Here is an 18045-nt window from a genome sequence, read left to right as displayed (position 1 = left end):
ATATGTTGTTTATTCTGTTGTCCTGCATGCTCGCCAGTGGATTATAAAGGTGGGAATGGCTGTATGATTTCGCCCTGCTCTTCTGTAAATAGTCAATCGGTTCTTGCCACTAATGCAATAGGTAACCAGTGTAAGAGTAAGAAGCCTCTTTCTGCTGCCAAAGCCTGCATTCCGCAAATCCTGCCCTCTAAGTTCAAGCCCAAGCTGCTGCCACACAGTGGTGAGAGTCAGGACAGCGCCAGCAAAGCTGTCAGGCAGCCCAAGGCTCACAGCTGTGAGGACCTGTACACGGGGCCGTGCGACGCAGACCTCACGCTTGACTCCCAGTCTGTCTGTGGAGGTGAGGGCGAAGGAGGCCTCAGCGATGTTTCCCCCGCAATCAGGAGGAGCACGTCGGCGTTCTCCAGCCTGTACCGGACCATGCATCACATCCAGCGGCCCAGCTCGGCCGGCTGCAGCCCGCACGGCAGCGTCCGCAGCCTGGCCTCCCTGTTCGAGGGCGCGAAGGCCGAGGGAGGTCAAAGGTCAAAGGCGGACGGCGCCAGCGTCCCACGGGACGCCGTGCTGTCGCAGGTCAGCGAGTTTGAGATGATCATCCAGCGGACCGGTCCGGCGCCCAGCCGCTCGTCCTCCCTGCCCACGCTGCACTCCGACCGGAACCACAGCCCCGACCGCGGCTCGGCCCGGCTCCGCATGGCGTCCGCAGTGTCGGCAGAGTCTCTACCGGCAGCCGGCGCCACGCAGACGGCGGAGGCAGAGGGCAAGGCCTGCGAGGAGGAGACCCTGTCACCGGAGAGCGTGAATATGGAGGAGTCTGGTTCCTCCTCGGGCGACGGACTCAACATCGGGACTGATTCCAACACTGAAGCTGAGGTGGAACGGATCTTCAGCGAACGCTCCCCAGAACTGATCTGCCAAAGCGTTAGCACGTCACGGAGTCCCTCAGCACCGCACACCGAGTCCCCTCCGCAACACAACCACCTCCACCACCACCACCTCCTGCACCACCTCAACCACCACCTCCTCCTCAAACCCAGCAAGTGCAAAGGCTCCTGCCCGGCCTCCTACACGCGCTTCACCACCATCCTCAGGCACGAGCGGCAGCAGGCCACCGCGCCACAGCCGGAGAGGAGGAGCACGACGCCGCCGGGGAACCTCCTCCTCATGGGCCCCGCTCCCTTCAGGCTGAGGAGGAACCCGCAGTCCGGCCAGACCCGCAGAACCCTGCTGGCCGCCACGGCGACGATGGGCACCCCGAGGCCCGGCAGCAGCCGCTCCCCGGAGCCCAGGCCCCTCATCCCCCAGCGCATGTCCTCCCTGGAGGTCCTGGAGAGGCTGAGTAACGGGGAGGGAGACCCCAATGAGCCCCTGAGTAACGGGCAGGGTTTGGACGCCAATGGGAACCTACTGCAGCCGCGGGCAGTCCTCTGCAGAGGTGGCTATCTCCATCCCCTCATTGTCACCCTCCTCTCTCCCTCTGTGACCATCCATGCACCTCAGCGCCGCCTCCACCGTGTGTCCCCTCCGTCCGCCGGCCTCCATTTCTAGTGTGTGTGGTGTGTTTACGCAGTGCCAGGGAGCCCTCCCTCCATCCCATTCTGAGCATGCCGTTTAGGGCTCCTCCGTCCCACCGTGCTCGGCCACGGCCCCGCACGCGTTGCACAGCACCTCAGTGACTGTGGGAGGTTCAGGCCGCTCGCGGTAACGTATGACGCATCTCTACTTCTGACATCACATTTGAGTTGTATGCAAGAGTGCCGGCGGCTGCGCAAGCATCGCAGCGGTGCAGGCAAGCGTCGATTCCATCACCACGGTGCAGATGAAGGTGAATATACGTCCAAAACAGGCGATGCCTTTGAAAGCCTCATCCCAGATCACAATCCCAGAGTTCATCTGTGACGTTTAGGCACGATACTGTGATGTTACATTGCATACACGCTCTCAAATTGATGTCTCATCATGTCTGTATTTTTTGTGCCCCTGCTATTTGGGGACTGTTCACATCTGCCATCTTTCATTCTCTCAGTATGAAAGGTTTGTATTAGCCAGACAGGACGGTTCCTGCCTCATTTGTAATTACTCTGTTGGTGATTAGAGCCTCAGACACAGTGTGAATCATCTATGGCGATGTGGGGGAGCATATTAGGTAATCCGTCAGTCAGACAGTGGATGCTGGTTGGTTGATCGGTGAAAACATGTTCTTTTTATTTCTTTACAGTGTGTTACATTTTCATTCCTGCACTTGTTTCTCATGAAAACACACACGGGACCATTTTGTGTTCGTTCCTACTTGCATGCAGGATTACATTTGGCTTTTTGACGTGTGTGTGTGTGTGTGTGTGCTTTATGGTGTTCATTTGAAGCATGCCTGGTTGTGCAGTAGTTATTGTCGCCCTTTATGATATTATTTGTTGTAATTCAGGAGTTGATTTTGAAGTTGGGTAATGAGCTCTTCACAGTGTGAACCTCTTTCCCTTTGTGTTTCAGACTCGTCCCCGGCTCACGGGGAAAACCCTGATGAAGTGCTGCGGAGACGTCACGGAGACAAAGAGGTGAATTCGCAAACTTGCTTTAGTACTGAGCCCTTTGGAAGCGATACACAACAAAAATGAATGTGTCACGTGGCATAAACGCATGGAAGGCTCCCGTATCTAGACTCAGTCTGGTTTCCTGGCAGAAAATGTTGGAGGAGCAGCGGCGGCTGAAGCGGGAACAGGAAGAGGCTGACACGGCGTCGAGGCGACACACAGGCATTGTTCCAACGCACCATCAGTTCATCACCAACGAGCGCTTTGGGGACCTGCTCAACGTCACAGATAACTCACAGAAAAGGAAATCGGGCGTGGAGGTACAATGCAGGGCCTGTCTTATCCTTCTGTGAACAGGAAAGAAGGCGACAGATGCTTTGTCAGAGAAGCTGTGTGTGTGTGTGTGTGTGTGTGTGTGTGTGTGTGTGTGTGTGTGTGTGTGTGTGTGTGTGTGTGTGTGTGTGTGTGTGTGTGTGTGTGTGTGTGTGTGTGTCGTCAGTGGGGCTTCTGCCCACACAGATAGCTTTGAGAGAGACTGTGTCACACAGGTTCACAGCCTACAGCAAATCACATAATCTGGTATCTTCTTATTTATTAGATGAGCAAACGGGTGAGAATTAGCATCAGAGCCTGATTATAACATGGACATGAAATAAGCAGCGCTCAGGTTTCTGTTTGTGTCCACACAGAGAACTCCAGCCATGGCGCGCTTCGACTTCAGAGCAGAAACTCTAAAGTAAGTGGGAACTAAATGTTTGTACATCAGATGGGGGCGGGGGGGAATTATCATCAACAATTAATTACTTATTGCAATCAAGTGTAACAGCATCAGGAAACAGACCTGAGACTAATCAGCACCTCTCAACCACAGTGTTCACATTGGAATTAACAACAGAAGCTGTTCTTTCCAGTCGTGTGATAATGGACAGATTCTGACGCTGTGTTATTATTTTCACTTTCTGGCTCAGTGTAATATTTCGTAGGCGGGGTCACCAACCGCGGTGCCAAACGCTCTGACAATCGCAGGAAATCGCTGTTAGACCCACAATGAAACGCGTCTGCAGGACCTCGAACGTGGAGAGATGCCGCGAATCCAATGTAACACGTGCATTTTCTGTGCCTGCTTGGTTTTGCCTCTTCAGGGAGCTGCCGTTTCAGAAGGGCGACATCGTCTACATCATCCGGCAGGTGGATCAAAACTGGTATGAGGGGGAGCATCACGGCAGAGTGGGGATCTTCCCCCGCAGCTACGTGGAGGTAGGAGCGCGTGGGCTCTTCCCTCCCCCCCCCCCCCCCGGCCTCGTCTGAGTCACGGTGTGTTTGTGTCCCAGCTTCTACCCCCCACGGAGAAGGCGCAGCCGAAGAAGAGCGTCCCGGTGCAGGTCCTGGAATACGGAGAAGCCGTGGCCCGCTTCAACTTCACCGGGGACACCGCGGTGGAGATGTCTTTCAGAAAGGTGCCCGTGACTCCTCACTCGCCGATCCCCTCCCCTCCACGTCCTCCTCCACTCGTCTAAACGCTCTCTTTGCGCGCAGGGGGAGAGGATCACGCTGATCCGCAGGGTGGACGAGAACTGGTACGAGGGCAAGATCTCGGGTACCAACCGCCAGGGCATCTTCCCCGTCACCTACGTGGAGGTGCACAGACGGCCCCGCATCCGGAACGGGGTGGAGTACCCGGACCCCCCCGTCGGCCAGTCGCCCCAGCGCAGCACCAACGCGTCCCCCCAGGTACCCACGCACCCGCCCGCACTCAGAGCGGAGCGGACCGGCACCGCTTCCTCGCCTCCTCTCAGGACAGGATCGCTCCCACCTCCACCTCTTCCTTTTGTCTCATCCGTTCTTTTTTTCTTTCTCTCCCCCCCCACCCCCCCCCCCCCCCCCCCCCCCCCCCCCTTGTGCCGTTGTCGCAAAAAAAGCTGTATCGCAATCGCCTGACCACCTCGCCCCTGCCCCTCCCCCGCTCCCCCCGCCGCTCCGTCTCCCCCGAGGTCCACGCCGTCTCCTCCGAGTGGATCTCCCTCACCGTGGGAGGCGGCAGCCCGCCCGCCGCCCCCACCCCCCCCCTGCCGCCGCTGCCCACCGTGTCCTACCGCTGCGGCGAATACCTGCCCCCCCCCTTCTCCGTCAGCCCCCTGCCTCACCTCGCCGGGAGCCCGTACGGCGTCTCCCCCGTGGCCTCGCCGTCGGCCTCCCCGCTGCCGCCGCCGTACCCGCCCCGGCCCAACTCCACCACTCCCTTCGTCACCTTCACCCCTCCCCAGGGGGAGGACTTCCTGCTCTCCCCCCCCTCGTCCCGGCTGTCGCGCAGCATGAGCCCCTGCGGGGGGCCGGTGCTGGAGGGCTGGCTGAGGGGGGAGAAGGAGCTGGCAGAGGGGGAGAGCTCAGAGGGGGACAGGGGCTGTGCAGCCCCGGGCAGCAGGCAGAATAGCCCCGCAGAGGTACTTTTGCATGGTGTGAGGCGTTGCATCACATGGAACTTGGGCTTGTGGCCACAGTGTGTTTCCCTAAAACAGACAAAGTACCGGAGGAGAGATGTGCGTGAAAGACATGAGTTACTGGTAGAAATGAAGAGGCGACGATGATGATGAACCCGCCGGCTTGGATTCATCACATTGCTTGAGGCTGCGAGTTTGCATGGTGTTGTGTGTTTGATACTAACACACAGACTGGTTTTTGCAGTGTTTTAGCGTTTGCACATAGAGAGTTTCCGGTTTGCCTTCGTATCTGTGGAGAACTGTAGGAGGAGCTTTTGCCTGGTGCTTAGATTTCCAGATTTAGTCTGCGTTCCATTCATACGGGTGCATGTTGCTGTTCCTGAGCTGAGGTGATAGCCTGGATGCTGTGACAGGTTAGACGGCGACATATTTATTAGGAAGTATTAATAGGTCTCACATGTTGGCTTCTATTTCCACCTGCAGCTGCAGAGGTATGACAGCGTTCACAGCAGGAGGGCACGGCTGTGATCTTAATCTGAGTCGGGACTGACGCGAGACCTTTGTGTTGCAGTTGGTGAAGAGCGAGCCGGACCATCACGGCCGCAGCTCCAGGAGCCCCGTGATGCTGTTCGACATCCAGGACAACAACAACGTTAACTCCTTTGCGGTAAGACGCGGCGGCGCCTTCTCACCATCGCTTTAACTTCGTAACCCAGCGTCTTCAAATACCCATTGGATTCCCATCATCTTTAACCCCCACTGAACCTCTGTATTTGTCTTGTACATTAGTCTAAGGTCACAAAGGGCCGTGACGGGGACAGAGGAATGGTTCTGGCATTTGAGGATTTTTCCTTCTATGTTTCTCATATGAACAAAAAGCTATAAACACTAGAAAGAGGAGGAATCAAGTGGTCTGGATTTGTCCAAAGCTAATACGATGTACCTGCCAACACCTCTAAAGCTCAGTAAACAACCTTTTATGGCCGTCGGGTGATCTGCATGACAACTAAAGAATTTTATTTTTAGTGGAAAGTCGTTGAATCCCTGCCAGATTAGCTAACGCCAGAACTACTGCAGCCTCTGAACATTTCATGTGCGGTTGTAAAAATAAACTCCAGTCTAGCCTGCGCGCTGCAGCTCATTCACATTTCTGTCTGGCTGATAACGGGCGGGTGAGCTACAACCCAGAACTATTCCTCTGAGCCGTTCCCGTCATCCCCCTGTTTCATGCTGCATGCTCGTACAGAGTAGCTGAACTAATATTTCCCGTTTCCCGTCAACGTGCTCTCACTCTGCTGTCTTGCCTTTCCATGCCTCTCCCTCCGGCCTCCACCGGCATCTGCTCTGTCCTCCGGCTCACTTCCCCTCCCTCGCTACTCACTGGACCCACCTCCCCGTCTTGCCCTTCACCTCCCTCCCCTTTCTAACTCCTCAACTCCACCTTGACCTCTACTGGGACGTCTGTGTTTCCCTGACGACCCCCACCTTCTACTACCACTACTAGGAGGCAGTGTGTAATGAGATCTTGAATATAGCTGAGACCTCGGTGAGGTACTGCAGCACCCTGTCCCACCACCCCCACGATACTGTCCATAGACTGCACCCCCACCCCAGTAAACAATCTCTCATCATTTCCCAGCAACCCAAGTCACACAGCAACAGTCCGGAACCGAGCCGTCTGAGCTGCGGAATGTGAGTAAGACCTGCGTCCCACGTTCAGCTTTCAGCTGGGTTCTGCCGCCGTCACCTGGTTTGACATCCTTTGTCCGTCGTGCACGTCTGTGTCCTCCAGTTTCCAGGCTCTGTACAGTTACGCGCCGCAGAACGACGACGAGCTGGAGCTGCAGGAGGGGGATCTCGTCAGCGTCATGGAGAAATGCGATGACGGCTGGTTTGTCGGTACGTGCCTTGGGATAAATTCCTCGGAGATGCAGTCACGCTGGCACCGTTGGGTTATTCCATACAGGGCGTCTGCAGGATGACAGCAAAGAAATGCATGCGTGCAATGTGCATGTTAGGACTAAAGTCAAGCTCGGCCTGTCACATCCTCCCATATAGGGTTCCTCAAGAGTGACACGGGGTGATGTACTGTACAAGCACAGGCCACGCGCTTCGTTTTAATAAGAGAAATGATTATTTATTCGTATAAGTCTGCAAAAATATCTGTCTGATCCATGTCTCACTTTCTGTTTCTTCAGGAACCTCAAAGAGAACGAAGCAGTTCGGGACTTTTCCTGGGAATTACGTGAAGGAAGTGAAACTGTAAGGATACCTGCTCTACCATGACCCACGGATGCCCGTTAAGCTTAGGAAGTCATTTCTATCACGCATGTCGGCTGTTGGTTGGAAAAAGACTTGGTTGGTATTTTGTCTGGGAAAGTGATTGGTTCGGCCTGAAGTATGTCAAACAGCTGGAGGTGAGGACAGAGACGGCTCACTGGCCCAGGCCTCAGCGCGGCGCACGCCGCCGCCACGTTACACATCTGGAATTTTATCGTTAACTAGCATTTTAACGTACAGAAGGCAGATTTCACCTCGTCCACGTTTTTGAACAGTTACACAAGTGTTTACGTAGCAGCTCCACCCGGAGGCACGGCAGCGGAGCAGTGCGTGGATCAAAGAGCGGGTCCTGGTACATGAACTGGACTTTGTCGGGGTCAGAATGTATTTTTGTGCGACGCGGTGGTTGGAGCTTTTTGTCATGAGCCACCTTTCAGCGCCGGAGGTGTTTATCGTATGATGCAAACCAGACATGTAAATGATTTTGTTTCTATTCAGGCTGTGCTTCCAGAAAAAAACATTCAGTGTTTAAATTTATTTGACGTGAATGTATGAAATCAAGATTGGTGGTTCATTTTTGGACAGTTTATCTAAAATAAGGAATAGTATGCAGTTTGAAGCCCCTTCAGAAAAACAAGTCTGTCTTGTATTGTTGTGAAAGAACTGCAAAGTAAATCAATATTTGATATTTCTGAAGACCTTGAAAGCAGTGTTGCTTTCATTTTCTGCCCTTGGTTCCTTCATCATCCATTTCATGTCTCACAGAAAGTGAGGACAAACGTGCACATTGTTGGAGTGAACTGTGTATTTCTACTGAGGCCTCCTGTGTTTGCTGATGCCTGATGCCTATACGGTAGCTGGTGGTGGAGGCCTGGCTTCAACCACAGCGCACGCGTGATAGCACTTAACTTCCTGTTTGGTTCTTTTAAGCAAACCCCACCTAATCCCTGCAAATAGCAGAAGATGAATCAGTAAAGAAAGGGATTCGATGTTTTAACTAATGCCAACAAGGTGTCTTAGAGAATATTCATGTTGATTTTTAAAAGCAGATGAGATTTTAACCGTGCCCTTAATGACGGAGTGTATGTTTTAGCCATGTAAATGTGTACAGAAAACTTTAAGCGGCCTTCCACATACAGTTCAGTATGGCGACATATTTTCATATGTAATAAGTACAACTACAGTATGCAGTTAAAGACTAACTCTCATAAGTACAGCATGCATTGTAAAAGAATAAAAAACTAACCATTAAAGGTGGAGCATGAAACTCAGCCAACACGTGTATTTGCGCCCTTAGCTTAAAGAAAACGCTTGTGGCGACAGGGTTCCCTGACTTTACTAGCTCTGCGGTGAAAGATCACCCGCACGCGTCTTCCTGCGAGCTCATCAGTGGCACCACCGGGTCCTGCATCGCGCACTAAGCGTCAGAATAGGTCGCACAATGCGATGCCGTAGCTGTTGTGTTTGCTTTGCTTCAGACGCCTCGTCATCACCCATCGCTGCGACGTGCTCAGTGGTTCTAAGCAGAACTGTCCAACTGTACTTCCAAAATAAAAGTCTGCTTTAGCGCTTGGTCGGGTCTGTTTAGAGCAGTATTTTACTAGGAGCTTCACCAGATCCGTTTCAGAATTTGCACATTTTTAACAAGTGGGCCTGTTGTTCAGTGTATGGTCGAAGTATTGAAAACTAATATACCGTCCTAGATCCAGAGGTGTATGTTTACTGCTGTGTATCAGTATTGAATACGTTAGCAAGCGTTATGCAGTTGTGATAAACAATGGCCTGATAGGAAAATGACTGATGCTGTGTGATACGAGGCTTAATCACTATTGGAGCATGTTGATTTAACAAGTGATAGCAGTCCTCTGACAGTTTCTGTTGAGACAAAATCAGGTGGCGCTTCCTGACACTTCTGCCAACGTCAGCAAGGGAATATTTACTCAGCAGGATGAAACACAATGAATGGACAGCGTTGTGGGTTTGCCTGTGTAGCACTGGTGTTGTATGTTCAGGTATTTTGTTTCACCACAAAAGCATGTTTTTTTTTTTCCTTTCACTGCTGGCCAAACGTGTCCCTGTGTAACTTCAGCTCCTCATGAAAGTGCAGGAGATGGAACCATAAGGAGAGAGACACACGACAGTCTGTGGTGAATGAGTAATAATCATGTAGCCACAACACGACTCACTGTTTATAGGTTTGCGCTACAAAGCATCACAGGATGAATGAATGTATGAAGACATGAATGTGGCTCACAGAGTGTACAAATACTTTGTAAAGATAAACGAACGTGCAGACTTATGAGCAGCGTGGCACAAGAATGGCTGTAAATATGTAAAATAACAATGGGCTGTGAGTGATGGAAGCATCGGTTTGAGCTTCCCCGTCGCTCGCAGAGGTTTATTTACCTGAAGGCGTTTTGGCGAAGCACAAAGTGGAGCGTTTCTGAGCACAGGAAGTTTGACGCATATGAACATTACGCTGCCATTTGTGAGGATCATAATTCCTTATGTTTGATGTATTGTGCCTCATTTTCATATATCTATTTTTTTGATCATCACTGAATTATATCCATGTCATGTTTATTGTAACCATGGTGTGCCCATAAATCCTAATCCCTGTGACGGGACAATATTTAATATGAACTTTAATAAAGACAGTTACTGTACCTTAGTGTGTGACACGACGCTTCGACATAATGAATAATAATCATAGGAATGGACTTGTTTGATGACATACAATCTGCAACAGGTTTGGTTTGTTTGCTTCGATTTGCAGTGCTGTTACATTGACAAAATGAAAATAAAATACTATACACTGCTGTGACTTTGGTATTATGCAATATTTAATAAATCCATTTAAACCATTTGGTGTTACATGTTTTGACTTCTTATAATATTCTAAGAAAAAGCCGAGATAATGCTACAACACAAGAAGAAAAGTTTAGTGAGTTCTCTTGGGAAACAATATGTTTGTGTTATATGTTGTTAAAATCCCATTAGAGCCACGATGTGGACGAATGTGTTTCCACAGGCGACTCGCTTCACCTGGGTTCGAGACATATAATGAAGGGCTGACGTCACCGTCTGCCCGGAGGCCTTTTGTTCATGCGCGTTACCCCCACATGAAAGGACGTGTTTCACTGTGTCAGTCTGCCCAGTGCTTTCCTCTGCACTTTCACCACAGATCATCTGGCAGGAATTCAAGTCTTGGGAGCGGCACATTCCACATCCTGGAATTTAGCTCTACCATAAATGGTAAGCCTGCATATAACGGGGACGAAGAACAGTCCAGGAGAGGGAGGTGAGGTCAGAGGGATCACTCTGCAAAGTTTTTACTTACACGAAAACGTCAGACTGTGTCTTGTTTGATCACACTTTAGGAATAATACCAGACGTACTGATGTTGCCTTTACCGGACACCCTTGTTAAAGACTCTCTGTCAAAGTCATGGCAACAGTGTTTTTACAAATGGTTTAAATACTTTTCACAGCAATAAGCACCAGGGAATGTTTTCTCTAGCTGTGGATTAAACCTGCACAGCGTCCAGGAGGGTATTTCGTTACACAATGGCTTCAGCTCAGCCAGATTCCTCGGATGTTTGGCGTGAGCCCCTCACTCAGGCCCGTGGAGCTACTGGGTCTCCAGGATGCTGTGCAGGTCAAATCCATCTACAGCTACAGGAAGAAAAAACTTTCTACAAAAAGCACAATATTCAGATATTTTTGTGGAACCTTTTATTTTGTTTTGGCAAATCTTGATGAGCCGTGTTGACACTGACGTGTGAATAATTGTACGGTCACAGCGTGAGACTGTATTGATGGGACCGCCAACTTCATCTAAAGTGAGCCATCATCATAATAGACGATCTTCGGTCTCTTGCCGATCAGTGAGGAAACTTTAAAACCTATTCGCCCAGATGTGACCTGAGGGTCCTCCCCCTCCTCGAATCGTGCCTCGCCGTCGGTCGCTGAACTCGTTGGATGCTGTAGGAAGTGGACTGTTGCTCTGACGGCTCCTCGCACGCAGGATAACTACCGTCGGCTCCGTTCTACACTAACGTCATGCCTGTCCGGGTGGTGATGCAGGGTCCTGGGCCCTGGGGGTTCAGGCTGGTTGGGGGAAAGGACTTTGAGCAGCCGCTTGCTATTTCCCGGGTAAGTTTTTTTGTGGGTCTGTTAGCTGCGACGCTGCTAATCAGCGTAGCTTCACCTGCGCTGGTCCCGGTTACGCCTTCTCCCGACTTTACGGAAAATACTAGACATTAGAAAGACGTTAGCGGCTAGTTAGTTATTTAAGCAACGACAAGTCTGTGTTACTTTACACTGACTGGACTAATGGCCACTGGGTTACCCGTTTAGTTATTAATGAACGCTCGTTAGCTAGCTAGTTAGTTAATTAAGAAACGTTAGCTAGCTGACGCTGTATTTCGGTTGCACACTGGTGATAGACGCGTCCAGTGTTGCTCTCGTCTTTTGTGGATAACGACACAAAGTTTGGGCTTGTTTTTGTTGTAATCCTTGCTTTCATTATGCAGAATGGACCAAACTTTTTTTTTTTTACTTTACTAGTATCTCATGATGTTTGCGGTCCTTCCAAGTTAAACTCGTTAAACTGAAAACTTTAACTAATCTGCCCCAGAGCTTATCCACAGCCTTGTAGTTCCGGCTGTTGCCTATTTAAACCTTTATTCTCTCCTCTTTGTATCTCGCGTGAGCGTCTGCTGTTCCTGGAGTGAGCGCGTCTGTGGTCGGACCTCTCCACCCTTGGAAAAGCGATTAGAAATTCCTGGGCCGCGCCAGAGTCGTTCCTGCTTCCAGCCTTTATCTTTGGCTGTGTTTGCCCTGAAGGCAGAGCTCAGCCCGTACTTAAAAAAACGTCTGTGTGTACTGTAAATAACAATGGTGTGTCTAGAGGCCCTTAAATGTCAGGTAAACATCAGAGCAGTCGCCCGAGCATCTCATTAGAAATAAGATATGACATGACTATAATATGATGGAAATTACTGCTCTGCTTTTGCACGTGTCTAATATTTGAAACCTATAATTATGCTTTTGTTGCTGTGTTGCAGGTCAACCCTGGGAGTAAAGCGGCACAGGCCAATCTCTGCATCGGCGACATAATCTTGTCTATTGACGGAGAAGCCACAGAGAACATGACTCACCTGGAAGCGCAGAACAAGATCAAGGGGTGCGTGGAGGAGATGGCGCTCTCCATAGACAGGTAGGTCGGCGCGGCACGCTGTGCGCCCAGGTTTCCAGGGAGTGACGCTATTTTCTCACACTTCTTAAAGGGTGTGACTGTCTTTTTGTTTTGCTGATATTTTCAGTAGTTGTGTACATATGCTGAGCTACCATGTAATGCTCATCCAAGCCAGAGCATTATGTCATGACCTTCTGCGCGTAGGAAGGATTTTGAAACGGATTCAACAGGCATGTTGGAGCAAATATGTTGGAGTCGGGTTGAGCACTGGAGTTAGCTGTCAAGGCATTCTAGCAAAAGAACATTACGTACCGTAGCAAGGTTTGTTGGATTAAAAACACAGATGTTGTGTCGCCTTCATGGGTAGATGCATATGAGAACATCATGTTGGATTTAAACCCACTGTCTGAAATTGTTTTGTTTTTGCTTTGTGTTCTGCAGGTCAGAAAGTAAACTGTGGTCACCGCTTTCATCTGAGGAGGGGAAGACCCATCCATACAAGATGAATCTTGCATCAGAGCCACGGGTGTGTGTCGACATCAAAGTTGAATGTAGCACTTAAGTATTTAAAACGAGCTCCTTCGCTTCAGTCTGTTATTTAGTCTGAAAGGAGGAAATCCAATTTACAGGTAGCTCTGGTTTCTAGAAGCCTGGGCATTCCATACAAACCACGCCTGCAAATGCTCTTTTATTCTCCTCCTTACTGCCAAGAATGAAGTCATTGTTTACTTCCCAACAGGAGGTTTCCTAGGCGATGCTAGTTTATCAGCCAAGTTCTGACGCAAGCTTCAGTTCCTGTCCGCTAACTGGAAGGTTAAACCCAAAGTCTAACTTCATGTAGGAAACTGTGACGTGTCCCAGTCTGTGTGTGTTTTATAGATCACAGATGTGCATTTTTCTCACGCGCACAGAAGCACGTGTCGAGTACCTGCGTGGCGGCTGTCACCTCTTGATGCTTTGCCACACTTTGAGTGAAGTTTTTGTACCACACTGTGCTACTGTGATGTGCCTACATAGTTCATCTTTGTGTAGTCTTTGTGGAGGCATGAGCTATATTTGGAGGGATTTCCATGTTCTCTCTGAAGCACTGTGATGGCATGCCAGCATCATAACCTCTTTGTGTTTGGAGACGCTTGGTTATAATTTAGGCAGAATGAGTAGTCTTGTATTATTTTGCTAAGTCATGGCGTCACTGTTTAAGAAGAAAAGACGTGTCATTTTCAGTAAAAGTTGCAACATTACTGTGACCCAATAGAGGCTGGTCCTAAATCTTGAGTAATAATATTCATAAGTTGCATGATATCAGCTGCATGTCCGTGCAAGCATTAAAGTAAAAGGTTCATCTGACGGTATCCATGAAACCATGTCACCACCATTGCACTAGTGTAGCTCAGCTATTACATGTTCTCTTTGTGTGTCTTCCTCTAACAGAATATTTTGAACATTCAATTTTTCAGGAGGTCAAACACATCGGCTCAACCCACAACAGGAGCGCGCTACCCTTTGGCCCGAAGGTGGTGACCAACCAGTACAATAGCCCATCCGGTCTCTACTCTTCAGAAAACATCAAAAACTTCAATACAGCTGTGGAAGAAGTTAAAACGGTGGCTGCACCCAGTGAACCCAACAGCAAGTAAGATGAGCCGAAATGATATGTTTGACCCTGTGTGGGTTGAGACTGAGCCACAAGAGGGTCAAGATTAGCTCAGACTCCAAGGCAAATGCAGTGCCACCGACCTCCTGTCTTTTAGTAAAGTAAAAATCTTCTGACTGGGTGGGGTATTGGTGTTAAGCTTTCACTTCCCTGTGCAGGTTGTGCTGTAGAGGTTGTAGACTTTAACAACTTGTTCTTTGTCAGTAGAAGCAGAGAAATGTCATAGTTGAAGCATAGAAGGCGGTTTAATACCTCTTCATGCATATTATATATGATCATATTCAAAATGTGACCTGTGATGACCTGGACCTGTGGCCCTGTGTCTACCCTGCTACACATCTGCTTTAGGCCAAACACTCCCACCAGCTTACAAGAACAAGCAGTGATGTAAAGGCTTGTCGGAGGGCAGAAGACATTAAGTGACATAACCAATTATTGGTTCTAAAAAAAAGGTATTTATGTCTGGCTTCTGCATATATATTGAGATGTACACCATTCCTGTTTAGAGCCTCACCAGCCCCAGCAGATCAATCAAAGGGCAGCAAACGGCCGCCTTTAGCAGCAGAGTCAGAGGTCTATAAGATGTTGCAGGAGAACCAAGAGTCTGAGGAGCCTCCTCGCCAGTCTGCTTCGTTTAAGGTGCTTCAGGAGATTCTTGAGACAGGTATGAGAGCCTGGTTGTTACGCTCTACTCCATCAAAGAGGGTTGAGGTCAGGGTTTTTTACTTAAATAGTATAAAAGCTAATTATGTGGAACCTCAACAAGTCTGACATTTTATTCACAGGTGACTCCGATAAGCCCTCTGGCTTCAGGAGTGTGAAAGCCCCTGCAACAAAGGTTGGCTCCTCAGTGGGGAACGCAGACCAGTTACCCATCTGTGACAAATGTGGATCTGGGATTGTGTAAGTGTAATTATTCCTCAGCATTGATGTTTTTACAAATGTGCTTATTCGTGGATCCATCTGAATGCATCCAAACAGATCTGTTCAGATCTTTGCTGATAAGACATTTGGTATCAAATTTTAATTTTTTTCCTGTGGCAGTAAACTGCTCTAAAGACCCTTTTTGTCTCTGGGGTTTGTCGCCATCTGGTGGCCTAATCACATAATAACCCCAGAATAAACGTCTTCCCTCCCCAGATGTTTTCTTTATTCCTGCTGCCCAGTCTTAGAATAAAGTGCACTTTGCGAGAGGAGGAGAGTGGTCTAAACATTTTAGTCATGGCTACTGTGTTTCAGCCCTTTATCATATCGTTTCATCAAGCTACCAGTGGCCTGGTAGCTCAGTGGGTATAGTATTGGCCTGGGAAGAAGGAGGTCCCAGGTTAAAACCCACCAGGGCTCCAGGTGTGTCCTTGAGTAAGACACACTCACTAGCTCCCCAGGCGCCTTGTATGGCAGTGCACTGCTCCCCCACGGTCATTATCAAGATGTGATAATGACCAATAAAGGCTTTCTTCTACATCTTTCTTTTCCACACCATTTAAAAACCAAGCTAAAAGCTAGATTACAAGAAGTGTTTTCAATTAGTTGTGGGTGTAGCCCTGACTGCAATCTGAATTAAAGCACGTCCCTGCAGTCTCTCACACATGTGATCTTTGCATGTGTGTTTCAGGGGGATGGTGGTGAAGCTGAGGACAAAGCTCCGTCACCCTGAGTGCTACACCTGCGCAGACTGCGACGTCAACCTAAAACAGAAGGGACATTTCTTTGTGGAGGACCAGATTTATTGTGAGAAGCACGCACGTGAGCGGGTGACTCCACCTGAGGGCTACGACGTGGTCACAGTCTTCCCAAAGTAAAGCCCTGCCTGTAGGGTTTGAACTGCAAACCTCGACAGAACAGAACCACAGAACCCAAAACATCTCAAAGTTAGAATGCTCCAAAACCTATCATGGTCTTCTCTTACAGTCTATTTCAGCACAGTCACTGGTGACGGGACAGTAAGGAAACAGATTTGAAAATGTTCATTTGCACATTAGGTTTGGCATTTGTATAATCTCATTCCCTTTTTTTTTTATTATTGTTGTAATGACAACCACTGTTTAGTAATTTTTGTATTCATTAGTTGCTCTTTGGAATCACAAATGGAAAAACCAGACTACTTTAACCACAAGAGACTTCATGTTTTCTACTTCTTTCTTTTGTAGACCCACTTTTATGCTGCAAATACACTTGAACAAATGTTGCCAAATAAATATTTTAGATTAAACCAGGTATTGTTCGTTTTACTAAATAATTGATTGATCTTCTTTGGCTGTTCCTTAGGTACATTGCCTATTATTATTATTATTATTATTATTGTAAACCTGTTCAAAGGACTGGCTAATGCTAAGTTGAACCCTCCAGTGATGTTACTGTTTACTAGAAAAGCTACATACATTCATAGGTGGTGGAGAAGGTGACGGTCACATACATGGATCAGTGAAATGTAAAAGTCAGTGATTTAAAGTATTTCTGAGATTGTCTCCATATAGTGACTTAAAATAAAAGGTAATGGGAAAAGTGTTGGATTCATCTGTGAAGATTTTGCATCTTATTTCATCAACAGATGCGTTAAAGTCCGCAGAGGAAACGCTGGACGGGCTGCTCAGGCCCGGTGCCGCCGTGTGTCCCTGTTGCTCCGTCATCCGCAGAGTCTCGGTCAGAGCCCAGATGTAGTTGTAGGCGAAGCGCAGCGTTTCGATCTTGGTGAGCTTCGCGTCCTCGGGCAGCGCCGGCAGGATGCTCCTCAGCAGGTCCAGGGCGGAGTTCAGGTTGTGCATCCGGTGACGCTCTCTGTCGTTCGCCTTCATCCTACGCCGGCCCCGGTGTCCGGGCTGCTCACATCTGGGCGTGTGCGTCGGAGGCTTCGCGGAGGACGCGTCTGTTCCTCTTGGGAAAGCCAGCGGGTTCGGAGGCAGGTTCACCCTGAAGACGTCTGACGCGTTACCAGCTTCACTGAGTGCGTGAGAAAACCTGCTCAGCATCAGCTCAGACGGAGCGCATCGTCTTTTAGGAGACATCCTGAGAAAATGAAGAAATTGCTATTAACCAAGTATTGTCTTATTTTGAAAGTCTTTATTTTTGTCAAACTCTAAAGGAGTGAATCTGCATTTTCGGAGATTTAATTAATTAAAACAAAATTCCTTTATAAAAAATGTGGAACAAAGCCTGACAACACAAAATAACATTTCGACTGGTCATTTGTGCACTTACCTAGTGATGAGAGGTGAAGACACGGACAGGCAGCCGTTTTTAATCCGCTCCCGTAGCTGGAGATGGCAGCCGGCGTTCACGTGCAGCTGACAGTGAGGGACGGAGGCGCATCTTTGTCATTTTATATGGCCTTTATCTTATCTTTTTGCCCGGTGGACGCCTGAATCAACAGCGCCTGTCAAGTGGCCAATCAGCTTCCGCGCAGCGCGTCCTCCACTCGTACCCCCTTTAATTTTTTTTCACACTTCTGTATTTCTTTGTGCAATAATTACGCGGAATAAAGTGCCAGAGATGCTCGTTAGGTTATTCATATTTAAAGTTAAGCAGCATGCAGGACTGCACTGGTGACTCTGTATTAACATTATTCACACTCAGTATGTGTGAAGCCTACTAACATCCAGTATCAAAAGGACATCTTTATTAAACCACGTGTTTCATAACTATATTTATCCAGGGTTGTTATTCATACAAAGGCTACACAATTTATACAGTATGGTACAGTTGAGCGTAGACGATGCTCAGCTCTATTGGGAGATCTTGTTATTGCAACTTCAATTAAGGTTGGAATAAAGTTACATTGATTGTAATTTCTTTTTAAATTTAAAAGTTTACAGTAAAAATTCGATTTATTTGCCTAATGTTCGGAATTGCATTTAATTTTCACACAAGGATTGATTTACTTTTTGTTGTGAGGTCGTTTGTTTTGGGGGGTCCTTGGAATGGCACTTTTCACGTGGCACATGCCGCA

At 48.7% G+C, this 18045-nt stretch overlaps 2 protein-coding genes across 16 annotated transcripts in view; both read left to right on the top strand.

Moving 5' to 3' along the window:
- LOC114870501 (sorbin and SH3 domain-containing protein 1) overlaps nt 1-10110 on the top strand; it is a 28281-nt gene extending 18171 nt beyond the window's left edge. For 8 of the 14 annotated variants that reach the window (XM_029175182.3, XM_029175180.3, XM_029175181.3 and 5 more), the window contains 12 exons: nt 38-1435; nt 2488-2552; nt 2678-2848; nt 3218-3264; nt 3671-3785; nt 3860-3985; nt 4065-4259; nt 4448-4969; nt 5538-5633; nt 6471-6658; nt 6759-6865; nt 7165-10110. In XM_029175182.3, the coding sequence (XP_029031015.1) occupies nt 38-1435; nt 2488-2552; nt 2678-2848; nt 3218-3264; nt 3671-3785; nt 3860-3985; nt 4065-4259; nt 4448-4969; nt 5538-5633; nt 6471-6658; nt 6759-6865; nt 7165-7232 (3098 nt within the window). In that variant the 3' untranslated portion in view covers nt 7233-10110. The remainder of the gene's footprint in view (nt 1-37; nt 1436-2487; nt 2553-2677; nt 2849-3217; nt 3265-3670; nt 3786-3859; nt 3986-4064; nt 4260-4447; nt 4970-5537; nt 5634-6470; nt 6659-6758; nt 6866-7164) is intronic. The other 6 variants (XM_029175187.3, XM_029175191.3, XR_003788347.3 and 3 more) reach the window with 5 other exon arrangements.
- Nucleotides 10111-11132: 1022 nt separating this feature from the next.
- Nucleotides 11133-16316, top strand: pdlim1 (PDZ and LIM domain 1 (elfin)). 2 transcript variants are annotated; one of them, XM_029127522.3, is made up of 7 exons: nt 11133-11400; nt 12315-12466; nt 12887-12971; nt 13903-14078; nt 14606-14763; nt 14885-15002; nt 15715-16316. In XM_029127522.3, the coding sequence occupies exons 1-7, from the start codon at nt 11308-11310 to the stop codon at nt 15899-15901; spliced, it is 969 nt and encodes a 322-aa protein (XP_028983355.1). In that variant the 5' UTR covers nt 11133-11307; the 3' UTR covers nt 15902-16316. The 2 variants fall into 2 exon arrangements, with proteins under 2 accessions (XP_028983355.1, XP_040929867.1); XM_041073933.2 differs by lacking the exon at nt 11133-11400 and adding an exon at nt 11522-12174.
- The last annotated feature ends 1729 nt before the right edge of the window (nt 16317-18045 follow it).

This window comes from Betta splendens, chromosome 15 (genome assembly GCF_900634795.4).
Source record: "Betta splendens chromosome 15, fBetSpl5.4, whole genome shotgun sequence".
NCBI lineage: Eukaryota > Metazoa > Chordata > Actinopteri > Anabantiformes > Osphronemidae > Betta > Betta splendens.
Note: the sequence above shows the minus strand (reverse complement) of the source record. Positions and strands in the feature narration are given on the sequence as shown.

Coding starts and splice junctions, on each gene's coding strand:
- pdlim1 (XM_029127522.3), top strand. CDS start 11,308: ATGCCTGTCCGGGTGGTGATGCAGGGTCCTGGGCCCTGGGGGTTCAGG. Junction 14,079..14,605: donor CCCAGTGAACCCAACAGCAA/GTAAGATGAGCC, acceptor ATTCCTGTTTAG/AGCCTCACCAGCCCCAGCAG. Junction 15,003..15,714: donor AAATGTGGATCTGGGATTGT/GTAAGTGTAATT, acceptor TGTGTGTTTCAG/GGGGATGGTGGTGAAGCTGA.